This window comes from Scyliorhinus canicula, chromosome 23 (genome assembly GCF_902713615.1).
Source record: "Scyliorhinus canicula chromosome 23, sScyCan1.1, whole genome shotgun sequence".
Lineage (NCBI taxonomy): Eukaryota > Metazoa > Chordata > Chondrichthyes > Carcharhiniformes > Scyliorhinidae > Scyliorhinus > Scyliorhinus canicula.
Genome location: NC_052168.1, coordinates 26414979 through 26433558, shown reverse-complemented (window position 1 = coordinate 26433558; position 18580 = coordinate 26414979). Strand labels below are relative to the sequence as shown.

The 18580-nt window shown below is 45.3% G+C and overlaps 1 protein-coding gene across 5 annotated transcripts in view; it reads left to right on the top strand.

The window, feature by feature from the left end:
• LOC119956378 (myosin-9-like) overlaps positions 1 to 18580 on the top strand; it is a 187089-nt gene that overhangs the window by 121215 nt on the left and 47294 nt on the right. For all 5 annotated transcript variants that reach the window (XM_038783544.1, XM_038783543.1, XM_038783546.1 and 2 more), the window contains 4 exons: positions 1018 to 1139; positions 3970 to 4039; positions 5774 to 5934; positions 13838 to 13946. In XM_038783544.1, the coding sequence (XP_038639472.1) occupies positions 1018 to 1139; positions 3970 to 4039; positions 5774 to 5934; positions 13838 to 13946 (462 nt within the window). The remainder of the gene's footprint in view (positions 1 to 1017; positions 1140 to 3969; positions 4040 to 5773; positions 5935 to 13837; positions 13947 to 18580) is intronic.

Below are 18580 nucleotides of genomic sequence, written 5' to 3'. Positions count from 1 at the left end.
GTGGCATTGGGCTCGATCACTACTTTGCCATCAAAGACACAATGTGCTGAATGGCCTCCTTCAATAGTAAAAATTTCTATGCATCTTTAGAGAAATGTGTTCTAGCTGATCCATGTCTTGAGAAACATTATAAAAACTCCTTCTTGAAAGAGAGGAACACTTGATAGAAGGAACATAGATACTAAGTAGAAAATGTTGATCCTGGGTACTATTTTATAAATCCTGACTTCAGGACATGTTAAAAGGTTAGGAAATGCCAGTCTAATAACTAGAATATCGTTCAGGTAGAATGGCAGAAGTAATTCAAGAAGTTGTTGGATATTATGAAGGGAGCACTTGTAAATTTCTATTTAAGGGTCAAAAAGATGGAATGAGTGAACCCCCCGAGCCCTGCTCCTCCTCTTCCTCCATCCTCACCCCCAATCCCCCCAACTTTACTGTTTGGATAATCCATAAGCAAAATAAAGGAGGAAGCAATGCCTCCATTAACTGGTAAGTCAAACCATTGCGATATCTCCCAACATTTTGTGGGAGAAAAACATGGATAGCTGTAAATAAAATCTCTTTATAAATTTGGCAGTCCCTCTAAGTTGGCAAGAACTGTGGAACCAAAGTTGGATTTATGCATTTTGGGCTAGGTACTTGCATAGATACATAGAACATACAATGCAGAAGGAGGCCATTCGGCCCATTGAGTCTGCACCAACCCACTTAAGCCCTTCTACCCTATCCCCATAACCCAGTAACCCCTTATAACATTTTTGGACACCAAGGGCAAATTAGTATGGCCAATCCACCTAACCTGCACACCTTTGGACTGTGGGAGGAAACCGGAGCACCCAGCAGACACTGGGAGAGAGCGTACAGACTCCGCACAGACAGTGACCCTGCAGGGAATCAAACCTGGGACCCCGGCGCTGTGAAGCATGTGTCATGTGCCCCCATCATGATTGCATAAATTATGTTGCCAATTAACAGTACAAATGTATAAATGTCTGTCCTGCTCTGATTTAATAGTCCGGAAAACTGGAAGCTCACCTTGTTTTGGATCAGCTACGCTGCAATGGTGTCCTTGAGGGTATTCGTATCTGCAGACAGGGATTCCCCAACCGGATTGTGTTCCAGGAATTCCGCCAAAGGTAATTTTCCCGAACCTTTTCAGCAGTGAATTTCTGTTGATCTGTTGCACAATAATGTGTTGATATCTCGGTTCAGTTCCTTGAGATGGGTTTGCGTTTCTCAGTTCATGAAGCAAAATGGTTTTAGTCGAAGAAAATCGTTTCTGCTTTCTTTCTGGTATTGTTGGATGAGAGGGCAAGTGACCTTCCAATCCTGCACTACTCTATAACTGGCAACTAAACAATGTAGAAAAGCTGCTTGGGATTGACTTGTTGTAAAGAGATACCAACCTACTGCTTTTTCCAATGATCTGGCCATCCATGGGCCGAAACACCATAAGAATATGTGGATTAATTAAGGAAAACCAGAACTGATTTGAATTTATCTTGATGAGGAGCAGAGGATTGATAATGGTAATAATGCACATTGTAGTCCTGATTCATAGAATCCCTACAGTGCAGGAGAAGGCCATTTGGCCCATCAAGTCTGCACCAACCCACTACCTAGGCCCAATTCCCCGACCCTATTCCCGTAACTCCACCAAATTGCAAATCTTTAGACAATAAAGGGGCAATCTAGCATGGCTAATCCACCTAACCTGCATACCTTTGGACTGTGGAAGAAACCAGAACTTAGGGGAAACTGACGCAGATGAGGAGAATGTGCAAATTCCACATAGACAGTCCCCAAAAGCTGGAATTGAACCCAGGCCACTGGCGCTGTGAGGCAGCAGTGCTAACCATCCAGTTACTCAGTTTGGATTTATTCACAATGAAAAGATGATTAATATTATAGAGATTAAATGCCACATAACAGGCTTGTCAGAAAACTTAAAATCTATGGAATAAAAGGGATATTGGCAGCATGGGTACCAAGTTGGCTGATTGATATGAAATTAATCGTATTGGTGAATGGTAATTTTTTTGGACTGGAGGAAGTATGTGGAGAGGTTCCCAGGTGTTGTTATTAGGACCACAACTTAAGCTATCACCTAGTCTTGGGCGTGCAGGACACAATCTCAAAATTTGCAGATGACACAATGTTGAAAATTTGTGAGTACATTGACTGGTGGGCTGGGTGGCACAGGGCAAATTAAATTTAATCCAACAAAGTGTGAAGTGATGCATTTTGCCAATCCTTGTTCTTCCTACTAATATAAAATGAAGGATACAATTATAAAGGGGCTGCAAGACCAGAGGCCTAGGTGACTGGCAGGTTGAGAAAGTGGTTAATAAGGCATATGGGATCATGGGTTTTATATGTAGAGACCTAGAGCACAAAAGCAAGTAATTTATGGTGCACAATTATAAAACACTGCTTTGGTCTCAACTGGAATATTGTGTCCAATTCCGGACACCACCCATTATGAAGGACGTGAAGGCATTGGAGAGGGCATGGGAAAAAATTAAGGCTAGTTTGGGGGCAATGGACTTGCGTTAAGCGGATCAATTGGAGAAACTGGGGCTGTTCTCCTCCTGAGACGGTTGATGAGATTTAATGGTGGTTTTCAAAGTCATGAGGTATCTGAACAATGCAGATGGGGAGAAACCTCCCATTGGTGGAAGGGTTGAGACCAGAGGAGGTGATTTAAGGTGAATGGAGAAAAAAAACCCTAAGGTGACAAGAGGAAAAACGTCTTAACGCAGAGAGTGGCTAGGACCTGGAATATGCTACCTGCGAATGTGGTAGAGGAGGCAGATTCAGTCAGCTATGGTGGGGGGGAAAGTAGAGGGATTAGACCTACTGAGATTAGGCACTGATATGATTGGCTTCCTTCTGTGCTGAAACTATTCTGATTCCAAACGTAGTGACAAGTTATGACATTTAAATTCAATAAATTTAATGCAGCGCGGTGGTTCGCACTGCTGCCTCATGGCGCTGAGTACCCGGGTTTGATCCCGGCCCTAGGTCACTGTCCGTGAGGAGTTTGCACATTCTCCCCGTGTTTGTATGGTTCTCACCCCACAACCCAAAGGTGTGTAGGATAGGTGGATTGGCCTTGCTAAATTGCCCCTTAATTGAAATGAAATGAAAAATGAAAATGGCTTATTGTCACGAGTAGGCTTCAGTGAAGTTACTGTGAAAAGCCCCTAGTCGCCACATTCCGGCACCTGTCCGGGGAGGCTGGTACGGGAATCGAACCGTGCTGCTGGCCTGCCTTGGTCTGCTTTAAAAGCCAGCGATTTAGCCGAGTGAGCTAAAGAATTGGGTACTCTTTTTAAAAAAAAAAAGAAATTAAAAAAAAATAATTTAATAAATTTGGTAATTTGTCGGCTGGAACTGAAAATAGCTGGACAAGCTGTGAGTTGGCATTACAAACATGACTGGTTCAGAACCTATCAACCCTACTTTGAACTGAATGAACTCCAATCCCACACTATTCTTAATGTCCTTTGGGTAAATGAGAGTAAATAACAAAAATTGAGTCAGCCATCATCTGTTCCCAGCATGACCTTCTTGTGCTTTATCATTACTATTATAGTGCTTGCACTGGGCTCATTAAGCAAAAATGGGTTCTCTGAAATACTGCCTTGCCTGTTGTGATGGCAAATAGAGCAAGAAAACTCATCCCTAATTAATGCTTGCGAACAGGATCATAATATGTGGGTAAATGCATGGAAATATATTGTTTTCATGTGCTAATCTCGCACGATTGCAGAAGTTATTTTGTAGAAGTTCTCTATCTCAAATCACCTCTTATGACAATGTTTTGTTACTTTTCTGGTTTATGCAGATAGCCAGAATCTAGTCACTTGTTTTTCTTTAACAGGCTTTAATAGTAAGCTCTGTGTCTCAGTGGGATAGTCCGTTTTCCTTTGTTTTGACTGGTTTGTTGTAATTCTCTTGCAGATATGAAATCCTTACACCTAATTCCATCCCTAAAGGTTTCATGGATGGAAAGCAAGCCTGTGTGCTCATGGTATGTACTTTAAAAGCTGTTCTTAAATTTGGAGGGTATTTTCTAACTTGCCTGTAATTTTTAATTAGTTCATGGGATGCATGTGTATCATTTAGGCCAGCATTTAATGCATGGTGTGATCAGATTTAGTCACGCCAATACATATTTTAATGCAGCTGTGAGATTGGTGTACAGTCCAACCTACCCATTTCCTTACCTGCTTGTAGTGCTGAAACTTGGCGTGACAGAATCTTGGCAAATGCCATTTCTGTTCACTTCGGCTCAAAGAGGACCCTCATAGAATGGCTGTAAAACAGGAGGAAGCCACTTGGCTGACCTTGCTCATGTTAGCTCTCTGCAAGAGCACTTCAACTAGCCCTCCCAGACTCTTTCTCCGATAACTCTGCCCATTCCACTGGCGTTCTGTCCTCTTTAGCCTATAACTATCTTCCTCACAGTTCACAATACTTCCAAGCTTTGTATCATCTGCAAATTTTTTAATTTATGATCTGCACTTCAGATTAACTATAGCAAAGCAGTGATCCTAATTCTAACCCTTGGGGAACTTGTTATATAGTCCCAATTTGTATCCATGCTGTCACTGAACTTTTTTTTCACGAGCCTCAACTTTGTTACCAGGCCTAGTATATGGAACTTTATCAAACACCTTTTGGAAATCCACATACACCACGTTCGCTCCATTACCCTCGTCAGTCCACACTGTTAACCTCTTCAAAAAACTTCCAGCAAGTTAGTGCTTTGCTTTTAACAAATATGTACCGGCTTTCCTTAATTAATCCACATTTGCCCAAGTGACTATGCTCACTAGCACGTGGCACCTGAAGATTGCTTCCTTTGAGGTCATGCTTTCTAATCTCTTCTCTAGCTCCCTAAAATCCGTCTGTAGGGCTGCTTTCCTCTTTCTCTCTATATCAGTAGTACTGATGTGGACCACGACTGCTGGCTGATTTGTTCATCGCCCCCAATTACTGAGCAGCTGCTCAGTGACATCCTTGAACCTGGCATATGAGGGGCAACACAGCCTGCATGTCTGTCCCCCAAACTAAAAAACCTCCTATCGCTATTGATTTCCAAACCTTCCCCCTGACTTCTGTATAGCTGAGTTATATATGGTACCATGCACTTTGCTCTGGCTGAACTCCCCAGAGGAACCATCGCTTGGAACTCTAAATTGATAACTCCCCTGTTCTACATGCTACAAGCAATAGATAACTGCTTGTGTCTAAATTACCCGCCCTTTTCTGTCAGTATTATCTTGTGCTTGGAGCACAGTTTAATAGCACTTACCTTGACTAAGAGAGCTTGGTATGTGAGCTGAGGTAATAAGTGTTTCACAGCAGGGCAGCACGGTGGCGCAGTGGGTTAGCCCTGCTGCCTCATGGCGTTGAGGTCCAAGGTTCGATCCTGGCTCTGGGTCACTGTCCGTGTGGAGTTTGCACATTCTCCCCGTGTTTGCGTGGGATTCGCCTCCACAACCCAAAGATGTGTAGGCTAGGTGGATTGGCTACGTTAAATTGCCCCTTAATTGGGAAAAATGAATTGGGTACACTAAATTAAAAAAAAAAAAAAATGTTTCACAACAGAGTCCCGTCTTGTCCAAATAATATTTGATACCTTAGCCCATGCTGTGATCTGAGTTTCAGATCATGATCCCATCAGGAGAGACTTGTTATAGCTATTCCTTGAAAAATCTTATCTTCTGGATTTTCCACCCTGTACTACTGCATTTTACAGATCAAAGCTCTTGAGTTGGACCCTAACCTGTATCGGATTGGACAGAGTAAGGTTTTCTTCCGTGCTGGTGTACTGGCTCATCTTGAGGAAGAGAGAGACTTGAAGATCACAGATGTCATCATTGAGTTCCAAGCCTTGTGCAGAGGCTATTTGGCAAGAAAGTAAGAAAGTGATTTTTAAATTATTTTTAACTTTGCTGGGTTAGGGCTGGACTCTTGGTATTGCTCCTCAAAAGATATCTAGAGTGAATGCAGAAATTTGGTTCCTTTGCTTGGGTTAAATAATCTTGGAATATTTTAAATCTTCTAAGAAGTAACCATTTGTTGGGCCGTTTCCAATGTCTGCGTACCTGGAGACGTGAGATCAGCTTGGGAGTGATAGAACATAGAACAGTACAGCACAGAACAGGCCCTTCGGCCCTCGATGTTGTGCCGAGCAATGATCACCCTACTCAAACCCACGTATCCACCCTATACCCGTAACCCAGCAACCCCCCCACCTTACTTTTTAGGACACTACGGGCAATTTAGCATGGCCAATCCACCTAACCCGTACATCTTTGGACTGTGGGAGGAAACCGGAGCACCCGGGGGAAACCCACGCACACACAGGGAGGACGTGCAGACTCCGCACAGACAGTGACCCAGCCGGGAATCGAACCTGGGACCCTGGAGCTGTGAAGCATTTATGCTAACCACCATGCTGCCCCCTGATGTTGTGTGGCTCAGATCAGTACCCTGCTCACTGGGGTTTGAACTGGCACGTATCCACATTCATCCTGAACTTTATTCCTCCTATGTTGATACAATGCAGGTCCTATTTTTCCGCTTGGCTGGCTGTAATTTATTATACCGTTATTACTCTCTTGCTAGCTCCCTGCCTTGGGGGTGGGGGGGGGGGGAACAATACGGATTAGATAATTACAGTGAATGTGAACTAATGGAAATGTAAGGCGGATTTTTCAATGAACTTGTGCACTTTAAAACATTTTTATTCATTTACGGGATGCAGATGTCTCTGGTTATGCCAGCATTTATTGCCCATCCTTAATTGCCCTTCAGAAGGTGGTGTTAAGTTGCCTTGTTGAACCGCTGCAGTCCCTGGTGTGTAGGTACACCCACTGTGCTGTTAGAGAGGGAGTTCTGAGATTTTGTGACAGTGGAGGAATGCCAAATATTTCCAAGTCAGGAAGGTGAGGGGAACCTCCATGTGGTGGGTTCCCAGGTATCTGCTGCTCTTGTCCTTCTCATTAGCAGTGGCCATGGGTTTGGAAGGAATAAAAGCAAATTACTGCGGATGCTGGAATCTGAAATGAAAGAGAAAATGCTGGAAAATTTCACCAAGTCTGGCAGCATCTGTAGGGAGAGAAAAGAGCTAACATTTCGAGTCTGATGACTTTGTCGAAGGGGTTGGAAAGTGCTGCCTAAGGAACCATGGCGAGATCTTGTAGATGGTACACAAGGCTGCCACTGTTCGTCAGTGGTGGAGCGTTTGAATGTTTGTGAAAGGGGGGGCAGGCAATCAAGCGGGCTGCTTTGTCCTGGATGGTGTCAAGCTTCTTGAGTGTTGGAGCTGCAGTCACCCAGGCAAGTGGAGTTTCTGACTGCCCACCATAGTTTAGTTGAGATTTGATTTGAGTGACCTGAGAGCCCAGTATCCAAGCCAAGCCCCATATTTAGTTAAATAGAAACTGCGCTGAGTTTCAAAATATTACTTTGTCCTCCTGGCTTGGATTGCAACCAAGTGGAGGCAAACCATCTGTATCCAATTGTCCATCAGTCCGGATTTACAATTTGCCTTGCGCATCTTTGTTTTCTGTCTCTGTGGGCCATTGGTTAATTAAGATGCTTATTGGGCCCTTCTGTTGGTAATCAGAGCCATAACTCTGTACTTTAAAGTAGATTGAACATGATGATACATGATGTGGAGATGCCGGCATTGGACTGGAGTGAGCACAGTAAGAAGTCTTACAACACCAGGTTAAAGTCCAACATGTTTGTTTCAAACACTAGCTTTCGGAGCACTGCTCCTTCCTCGGGTCCACTTTAGAACATAAGAACATAAGAACTAGGAGCAGGAGTAGGCCATCTAGCCCCTCGAGCCTGCTCCGCCATTCAATTAGATCATGGCTGATCTTTTGTGGACTCAGCTCCACTTTCCGGCCCGAACACCATAACCCTTAATCCCTTTATTCTTCAAAAAACTATCTATCTTTACCTTAAAAACATGTAATGAAGGAGCCTCAACTGCTTCACTGGGCAAGGAATTCCATAGATTCACAACCCTTTGGGTGAAGAAGTTCCTCCTAAACTCAGTCCTAAATCTACTTCCCCTTATTTTGAGGCTATGCCCCCTAGTTCTGCTGTCACCCGCCAGTGGAAACAACCTGCCCGCATCTATCCTATCTATTCCCTTCATAATTTTAAATGTTTCTATAAGATCCCCCCTCATCCTTCTAAATTCCAACGAGTACAGTCCCAGTCTACTCAACCTCTCCTCATAATCCAACCCCTTCAGCTCTGGGATTAACCTAGTGAATCTCCTCTGCACACCCTCCAGCGCCAGTACGTCCTTTCTCAAGTAAGGAGACCAAAACTGAACACAATACTCCAGGTGTGGCCGCACTAACACCTTATACAATTGCAACATAACCTCCCTAGTCTTAAACTCCATCCCTCTAGCAATGAAGGACAAAATTCCATTTGCCTTCTTAATCACCTGTTGCACTTGTAAACCAACCTTCTGTGACTCATGCACTAGCACACCCAAGTCTCTCTGAACAGCGGCATGCTTTAATATTTTATCGTTTAAATAATAATCCCGTTTGCTGTTATTCCTACCAAAATGGATAACCTCACATTTGTCAACATTGTATTCCATCTGCCAGACCCGAGCCCATTCACTTAACCTATCCAAATCCCTCTGCAGACTTCCAGTATCCTCTGCACTTTTCGCTTTACCACTCATCTTAGTGTCATCTGCAAACTTGGACACATTGCCCTTGGTCCCCAAATCCAAATCATCAATGTAAATTGTGAACAATTGTGGGCCCAACACTGATCCCTGAGGGACACCACTAGCTACTGATTGCCAACCAGAGAAACACCCATTTATCCCAACTCTTTGCTTTCTATTAATTAACCAATCCTCTATCCATGCTACTACTTTACCCTTAATGCCATGCATCTTTATCTTATGCAGCAACCTTTTGTGTGGCACCTTGTCAAAGGCTTTCTGGAAATCCAGATATACCACATCCATCGGCTCCCCGTTATCTACTGCACTGGTAATGTCCTCAAAAAATTCCACTAAATTAGTTAGGCATGACCTGCCTTTAACGAACCCATGCTGCGTCTGCCCAATGGGACAATTTCTATCCAGATGCCTCGCAATTTCTTCCTTGATGATAGATTCCAGCATCTTCCCTATTACCGAAGTTAAACTCACTGGCCTATAATTTCCTGCTTTCTGTCTACCTCCTTTTTTAAACAGTGGTGTCACGTTTGCTAATTTCCAATCCACCGGGACCACCCCAGAGTCTAGTGAATTTCGCTAAATTATCACTAGTGCATCTGCAATTTCCCTAGCCATCTCTTTTAGCACTCTGGGATGCATTCCATCAGGGCCAGGAGACTTGTCTACCTTTAGCCCCATTAGCTTGCCCATCACTCCCTCCTTAGTGATGACAATCCTCTCAAGGTCCTCACCTGTCATAGCCTCATTTCTATCAGTCGCTGGCATGTTATTTGCGTCTTCCACTGTGAAGACCGACCCAAAAAACCTGTTCAGTTCCTCAGCCATTTCCTCATTTCCCATTATTAAAACTCCCTTCTCATCCTCTAAAGGACCAATATTTACCTTAGCCACTCTTTTTTTGTCTTATATATTTGTAAAAACTTTTACTGTCTGTTTTTATATTCTGAGCAAGTTTACTCTCATACTCTATCTTACTCTTCTTTATAGCTTTTTTAGTAGCTTTCTGTTGCCCCCTAAAGATTTCCCAGTCCTCTAATCTCCCAGCAATCTTTGCCACTTTATTTGCTTTTTCCTTCAATTTGATACTCTCCCTTATTTCCTTTGATATCCACGGTCGATTTTCCCTCTTTCTTCCGTCCTTCCTTTTTGTTGGTATAAACCTTTGCTGAGCACTGTGAAAAATCGCTTGGAAGGTTCTCCACTGTTCCTCAACTGTTCCACCATAAAGTCTTTGCTCCCAGTCTACCGTAGCTAGTTCTTCTCTCATCCCCTTGTAATCTCCTTTGTTTAAACACAAAACACTAGTATTTGATTTTACTTTCTCACTTTGAGCCGGCAGTTTGCGGTGTCGATGGTAGCCATGATGTGGAGATGCCGGCATTGGACTGGGGTGAGCACAGTGCTCACCCCAGTCCAATGCCAGCATCTCCACATCATGGCTACCATCGACACTGCAAACTGCCGACTCAAAGTGGACCCGAGGAAGGAGCAGTGCTCCGAAAGCTAGTGTTTGAAACAAACATGTTGGACTTTAACCTGGTGTTGTAAGACTTCTTACTATGCTGATACTTGAAAAGTGCAAAATTCCGATGTTGCATTCCTAAATATTTTGTCACCTGATGATTATCATATGTCTGATCACTCGCACCCTTCCTAAGAATCGGATCCTTGATGAAGCCGCATTTCCACTGAAGCAATTGATCTAAAGCCTTTCGTGACCCATCAGGTCACCCCATAGCTTTTCTTTTCAAGGGAGAAGTCATTCAGTCTGTCAATTATTTCCTGATTTGTTTATAATCTTTTAAAATTTGAAAACAGTCACCATCAAAATTTATCTAAAAATATTACTGTGCACATGGAGTCAGTCATTGCTGTGAGAAAGCACATAAGAGTACAGAGGAGATGTGGCACAGAAACAGGCCACTCAGCCCAGCTAGTAGATGTTAGTGTTTGCTTCAATTGAGCCTCCTCCCATCTTGTAGTGATGATCTATAGTTATGCTCTTCCCCACAAAAAATGTTCTATCTTTATCACTCTTATCACGGGTGACACGATAGTACAGTGGTTAGCACTGTTCCTTTGCAGCGCCTGGGACCCGGGTTTAATTCCCAGCTTGGGTCACTGCCTGTTTGGAGCCTGCATGTTCTCCCTGTGTCTGCGTGGGTTTCCTCAGGGTGCTCTGGTTTCCTCCCATAGTCCAAAGATGTACAGGTTAGGTGAATTGGACATTCTGAATTCTCCCTCAGTGTACCGGAACAGGTGCCGAAGTGTGGTGACTGGGGGATTTTCACAGTAACTTCATTGCAGTGTTACTCCAAGCCTACTTGTGACAATTAAAATTATTATTATTATTATTGTAAAACCTTCGATAATTGAGATCTCTATTAGGCCACCCCTCGGCTTTTGTTCAAGAGAAACTAGACCTGCCTATCACTCCTCTCCTAATGTGTACTTGTGCTTTATTGGAATCACCCATGTAAATCGACCATTTATCCTAATCTAAGATCAACCTAACCTACACCCTTTCAATTTACTGCTGTCCATGTGCCTCTCTAAGAGTTGCTTAAATGTCCCGAATGACTCTGACTCCACCACCTCTGCTGGCAGTGCATTTCACACACACACACCACTCTCTGTGTAAAGAACCTACCTCTTAGATCTCCCCTATACCTTTCTCCAAACACCTTAAAATTATGTCCCCCGTGACAGTCATTTCCACCCTGGGGAAAAGTCTCTGGCTATCCACTCTATCCATGCCTCTCATCACCTTGTACTCTGTTTAGCTCACGGGGCTAATCGCTGGCTTTGAAAACAGACCAAGGCAAGCCAGCAGCGCGGTTCGATTCCCGCAACAGCCTCCCCGAACAGGCGCCGGAATGTGGCGACTAGGGGCTTTTCACAGTAACTTCATTTGAAGCCTACTTGTGACAATAAGTGATTTTCATTTTTCATTTTCATCAAGTCACCGCTCTGCCTTCTTCACTCCAGTGAGAAAAGCCTAGCTCCCTCAACCTTTCTTCATAAGTCATGCCCTCCAGTCCTATCTACCTCCAACATCTCATCTATTACCCTCTGCCGCTACAACCTCTCCTCTTTGTCCACCCTGGCCTTAAACAAAATTACCTCACCCCTCACCACTGCCTTTAGAGCCTCCCAGACGACTGCCTTCGACACCTCACCCGTACAGTTGAAACCTACATATTCCTTAATTACCGTTTCAATTTTCTCACAGAATACTTGGTTCCGAAGTCCCACATCCAGTTTCCACCCCGGTCTCTGCGCTACCCCCTTCTCCAGCACTATATCCACCCAATGTGGAGTGTGATCTGACACTGCAATTGCAGAGTATTCCGACCCCTTGACTCCAGCCAGCAAAGCCTTTCCCACCACAAAAAAGTCGATCCGCGAGTATCCCTTATGGACTGCTGAGAAAAACGAGTACTCCCGTTCCCTTGCGTGCAGGAACATCCAAGGGTCCACCCTTCCCATTTCCACCATTAGCCCAGCCAGTGCCCCCCCCCGATGGGACCAGCGAGCGTGGCCGTGATCGGTCCAACCTTGGCTCCTGCCCCAAGGTTTGTGTCAGCACTCCCTTCCCTATTGCCTCTTCAAACATCCCCACCATCAGGGATGTCAACTTATCCTTAAATTTTTCATAATATTCCACCGGAAACCCATCCGGCCCTGCCACCTTTCCCGACTGCATCCCCCCAATTGCATCCTTTATCTCCTGCTCCAGTATTGCTCCTTCTAATGTAGCCCTGTCCCTCTCCCCTAGCCTCAGGTACTCCCAACCCATCTAGAAATTCCTGCATCTCACGGTCTCCCCTGGGTGGCTCTGTACAATCTCTCGTAAAACTCCTCAAAAACCTTGTTAATCAGTTCCGGAGCTACCACCAACTTCCCTGCCCTATCCCTTAACTGAAGAATTTCCCTTGCCGATGCCTCCCCCCATATTAAGGATGACTATGGGTAATCCCTGATTCCTTTTTGTCATTTGTTTATGTAAACATGCGGGCTGATGTTTGGGGGTTGGTGGGAGGATGGAATCGTTATTATTGTTATGGGGTTGTTGATTATTGTTTGTTGGTGGTGGGTGTAAATTCGGGAGAAAATGTGAAAAAGGAGAACAAATTTTTTTTTAAAAATCCAATAGCAACTCAACTTTTGGGCTATTTAGTCATTGGGCTAGAAAGGAGTCTCGCATACATTGTAGAATCTCCATTCCCTTATCCCCTCTGTCTAATTGATATCGACGTAGTTAATCATAGAGTCCTAGAATTTACAGTGCAGAAGGGGTTAATTCGGCCCATCGGCCCTTGAAAGAGCACCCTACCCAAGCCTGCACCTCCATCCTATCCCAGTAACCCCATCCAACTTTTTTGGACATGAAGGGCAATTTAGCATGGCCAATCCACCTAACCTGCACATCTTTGAACATTGGGAGGAAACCGGAGCACCCGGAGGAAACCCACACAGACAAGGGGAGAACTAGCAGACTCCGCACAGTGACCAAAACCGGGGAACGATCCTGGGACCCTGGTGCTGTGAAGCAACTGTGCTAACCATTGTGCTACTGTGCCACCCTTAAATCCCCCATGATGATTCTTTTCCTCACTCATTTTCCTAAAGTGTCTGCACACTTTCTCAGCCTCCTTACCAAAATGGGTGGTGTGAAGACTACACCTATCAATGTAAATAACCTTTTATTATTTTTATCTCCATCCAAATGGATTCTGTTTTTGGCTTCCATCCCTTTTTTTTCCTACTACCATTATTTTAACCTGAATAAGCAGTTACTCCACCTCCCCACTTTACTCCTCTATTTTTTTTAAAACTAGATTTTCCCCTCCAATGTTTCAGTAATTCCTGCTATGTCGGATTCCTCCCACTTCATGATTGTCCCCTTTTTCCCCTTTTTAGTACATATACTGTGTGCATTGCTCATCTTTAATAGGATTTCCACCCATTTTATGTTTAATCATGCTTCTAGATTCCTGTTCTATAACTGAATCCTCCAGGAGTTTGAAATATGTGGTGCTGTGCTACTATTATGGGAACTGTATTCTAACTGTTAGTGTATTACAGGGCCTTCTCCAGACGCCAGCAGCAGTTGAATGCCATGAAGGTGATACAGAGGAACTGTGCTGCTTACCTCAAACTGCGTAACTGGCAGTGGTGGAGACTGTTCACAAAGGCAAGTATGATGTCCACTCCTTCGATAAAATTGTCTGTCTGAAAAGGAGCTTTCAATTTTTTTCTCCTTTCAACATAGATATTAAAGTATATTGTCACTTGTAAATTTCGACAATCCGTGGATACTGAACTATAAGTAGAAAAGGCAGGGAGTGCTTAGCAAGTCTGCCTGTATCTGGAGAAAATCTAGGTTAATACTTCAGGTCAATGACCTTTTGTCAAAACTGAAAAATGTAGAGCTGTAAAAGTTTTTACGCAGGGAAATTGGAAGGGGAGGAATGACAAAAAGGATGAATTGTGCAAGACAAAAGAAGGGATTGTAATGGGACTGTAAAGAAACACACAATGGGTCTATGGCAGCAGCAGAATCATTACAGCATCCCCTATCCAAAAAATGGGAATGATGTTTATGATCTGAAATGATTGAATTTGATGTTGAGATAAAATGATGTAAGGGTTCTAATTGAGAATGATTTGTAGTTCCTCAAGCTTCCATTGATTTCATGGAGCAGTGTAGGAGGCCAAAAGTAGAATTGGCAATGGGACAAAGAATGACCACCCTCTACCTCTCCGCCAGGAACTCGAGGAAAGGCTGCCACCGCCGGAAGAACCCTTGTACTGACCCCCTCAGGGCAAACTTAATCTAAAGAATTAAAACTTGACCATATAAATTTGGCAGTTGGCCTTGGATTTTGGAGGTAAAGTGCTCTTACACCAAGCACCTTTCCTTACCTCAAGCCTGGAATTTGGGGCTGTTTGAAACTATGAATTATTTCTGAAAATTTACAAGTATTTTAAAAAGAAAAGGTTCATGATAAATCTCAGGAGCAATATTTAGTTAACCAGCAGGAAGAGTATCAGAAGGAATTGTGAAAGTCACTGCAGGAGACAAATGGAAGTTGAGCAAAAATTAGCCGACATAATCATAAAATGTTTGAGCTTAGTTAAATGTTACAAAGTGTAAGTGGTAAACTGGGGAAAGCAGGATGGTAATAGCCCCAATGGGGGACTTCCTTCTGTAGAAATGAAATGAAAATCGCATATTGTCACAAGTAGGCTTCAAATGAAGTTACTGTGAAAAGCCCCTAGTCGCCACATTCCGGCGCCTGTTCAGGGAGGCTGGTACGGGAATTGAACCGTGCTGCTGGACTGCCTTGGTCTGCTTTAAAAGCCAGCTATTTAGCCCAGTGTGCTAAACCAGCCCCGAAAGAGGCAAAGGACAAGATTAAAAAATGAGTACTTTATCGATATTCACAAAAAGTGGATAATGCGAAGGTTGCACCAGAAGAATAGATGGACAATCAATAGAAAAGATGTGCTGAAAGGATTAACATTACTTAAAGTTGGTAAGTCACATAGTTGAGATGTAATGCACCCTAGGATGTTGAAAGAAACCGAGGTATTGTCACAAATATAAATTCCTATTGGACGCAGGTGACGAACTGGCAGATGGGGGATTGATATGCTGCAATTAGAGGGTGGGGGTGAGGGACTTGTGTAGGGATAAACCAGGAATCTGGGAAAATCTATCCAATATTGGCATTGGGAAGTTATTGGGAATTATTATTGGTAGAGGTAGGTTGCCTCACATCCTTTAAAAAGTACCTGAGTAGGGCAGCACGGTGGTGCAGTGGTTAGCCCTGATGCCTCACGGCGCCGAGGTCCCAGGTTCGATCCCGGCTCTGGCTCACTGTCCGTGTGGCGTTTGCACATTCTCCCCGTGTTTGCGTGGGTTTCGCCCCCACAACCCAAAGATGTGCAGGGTAGGTGGATTGGCCATGCTAAATTGCCCCTTAATTGGAAAAACAAATGAATTGGGTACTCTAAATTTATTTATTTTTTAAAAAGTACCTGAGTAAGCATTTGGCAAGTCATAACATTCAGGGCTGTGGGCCAAGTGCTGGCAAATGGGATTAGATAGACAAGTCAGGTGTTTTTCATGCGTCGGTGCAGACGTGATGGGCCTGAGTGGCCTCTTCTGCACTGTATTATCCTGCGAATATCAGGCAATATAAACTTTAATTTGATAAAGCATGAGTTAATTTAAGAAAGCCAACTTGGTTGACGGGTAATGGGTTTTGTTTTGGAGTGTGATGGGCTAGGCCAGGTTTGGTGCTGTAAATAAATAAATATCGCTTATTGTCACAAGTAGGCTTCAATGAAGTTACTGTGAAAACCCCTTAGTCGCCACATTCTGGCGCCTGTTTGGGGAAGCTGGTACGGGAAGTTGGTATCCAGGAGATTGGGGTGTCAAAGGCACTTATTAGGGACATCCTGAGAGGTTTCTTCTGTGCGGAGGGGTCTGAGGTTGAGCCAAGTTCTGAACTTTAGTTGATATCCTGTTGCCCCTCTCTTGTGGTCAGGGGTGCTTCTTATTTATTTAATTGACCGTTTTTAAAAATCACTCTTTCTTTCATTAATGAAAGTGGGTATGCACAAGGGGAATATGGACCCATAGTTGGGTCCTGACCCTTATTATCCTGTGATCCGGACTTCCAGTTGCGGCTATGCCTGGGTAGGTCGCACGGTCGGCAGCTCCCGCCGGTAACGGACTTTCGGGCCCTTTTAAGGACCCTCAGCGGCATTTGTTCGACGATTCCCGGTGTGGGAAGGTAGCAGTGAGGGACCCCAGCACTGTATGGAGTGGACCAGGTGTGGAGCGGTCAAAAATGTGGCTTTAGAGCAGAGAGGGGAACGGGTGCGAAAAAACAAGTTGGAGGCGGGCAGGGACCAGGCAGCGTGGACCCAGTGGTCTCGGGAGCAGCAGGAGTTTTTAAAAAGCTGCTTTGCTGACTTGAAGGCGGAGATGTTGGCCCCTATGAAGGCGTCGATTGAAAGGTTTGGGGAGATCCAAAATATGCAGGGGATGGCGATCAAGGTGGTGCAGCAGAAGGCCTCTGACAACGAGAACGAGATTCTGGGCCTGGCGGTTAGAGTGGAAGCGCACGTGGTGCTTCACAAAAAATGGCAGGAGAAGCTGGAGGACCTGGAGAATATGTCGAGGAGGCAGAACCTGCGGATTCTAGGTCTCCCTGAAGACATGAAGGGGTCGGATGCTGGGGCGTATGTGACTACGATGCTGAGTACGCTGATGGGTGCGGGGCCTTCCCGAGGCCTCTGGAGCGGGATGGAGCGCAGAGTCCTGGCCAGGAGGCCGAGGGCGAACGAACCGCCAAGGGCGATGGTGGTGAGGTTTCACCGCTTCACCGACAGGCAGTGTGTCCTGCGATGAGCGAAGAGGGAGCGGAGCAGCAGGTGGGAGAATACCAAGATCCGTATTTATCAGGACTGGAGTGCAGAGCTGGCCAAGAAGCGGGCAGGATTCAGCTGGGCTACGGCGATCCTCCACGGGAAGGGGGTGAAGTTCTGGCTGTTACAGCCGGCAAGACTGTGGGTCACATACCAGGACCGACACCACTATTTTGATACGCCGAATGAGGCGTGGACTTTCATCAAAAACGAGAAGCTGGACTTGAATTAATGGTTTGCAGTATGATATGTAGGATGTTGGTGAGAGAGATGCTTGTTGGGGGTGAGGTTTTTTCCCCGTGATTTCTTGGGACTGGGTGGGTCCGTAGCTCAGGGACTGGGGTGAGGTTGCAGTTGAAAGGAACTGCGCCACAGGGGGCGGGGTCGGCCCACGCAGGGAGCGTAGCTTTTTCCCGCAAAATGGTGGGGGCGGTACTGTGTTCGATATCCGCGTTGGTTTATATGGGGTGTGGGTGGGGGGGAGACTTTCACTGCCCCACTTTGGTGGGGGGCGGGCTGGTGATCTGGATGGGAAATCCAAAAGGGGATCGGAGGCAGAGACCTGAGCGGCTGGGGTCAGCATGAGTCAGCTGACTTACGGGAGTGCAGGTGGGGGGGCTAGGGGGGTTAACCGGGGAAAGGAAGGGGTTGGGAGGGGGGGAACTGGGCTGCTGCTGTGCTGATTGAGGGGGAGTTGATGGTAAGAGGGAGAGGCGCCTGGGGCGCTGGAGAGTGCGGGAGGTACGGGCACGTGGCTGGCCTAAAAAAGGAGATGGCTAGTCGGCAGGGGAGAGGGGTAGCCCCCCAATCAGGCTGATCACGTGGAACGTGAGCGGCTTGAATGGGCCGGTCAAGAGGGCCCGGGTGTTTTCGTACTTGAAGGGGCTGAAGGCAGATGTAGCACCGTATCTCACTCTATGCGGATGACCTACTTTTGTACATTGCGGATCCGGTGGAGGGGATGGGGAAGGTTATTCAGATTCTTAGGGATTTTGGAAACTTCTCGGGATACAAGTTAAATGTGGGGAAAAGTGAGCTTTTTGTGGTGCATGCGAGGGACCAGGAAAAGAGATTGGGGGAGCTTCCGCTCAAGATGGTGGAGAGGAGCTTTCGTTACTTGGGTATCCAGGTGGCCAAGAGTTGGGGGATTTTGCACAAACTCAGTTTAGCGCGTCTGGTGGATCAGATGGAGGTGGGACGTATTGCGCCACTCCCTGGCGGGTAGGGTGCAGTCTGTAAAGATGACGGTCCTCCCTAGGTTCCTGTTCGCCTTCCAGTGCCTGCCTATTCTCATCCCCAAGTCCTTCTTTAAGCGGATAAACAGGAGTATTACAGGATTTGTATGGGCAAATAAAATCCCGCGGGTTAAGAGACTGTTTCTGGAGC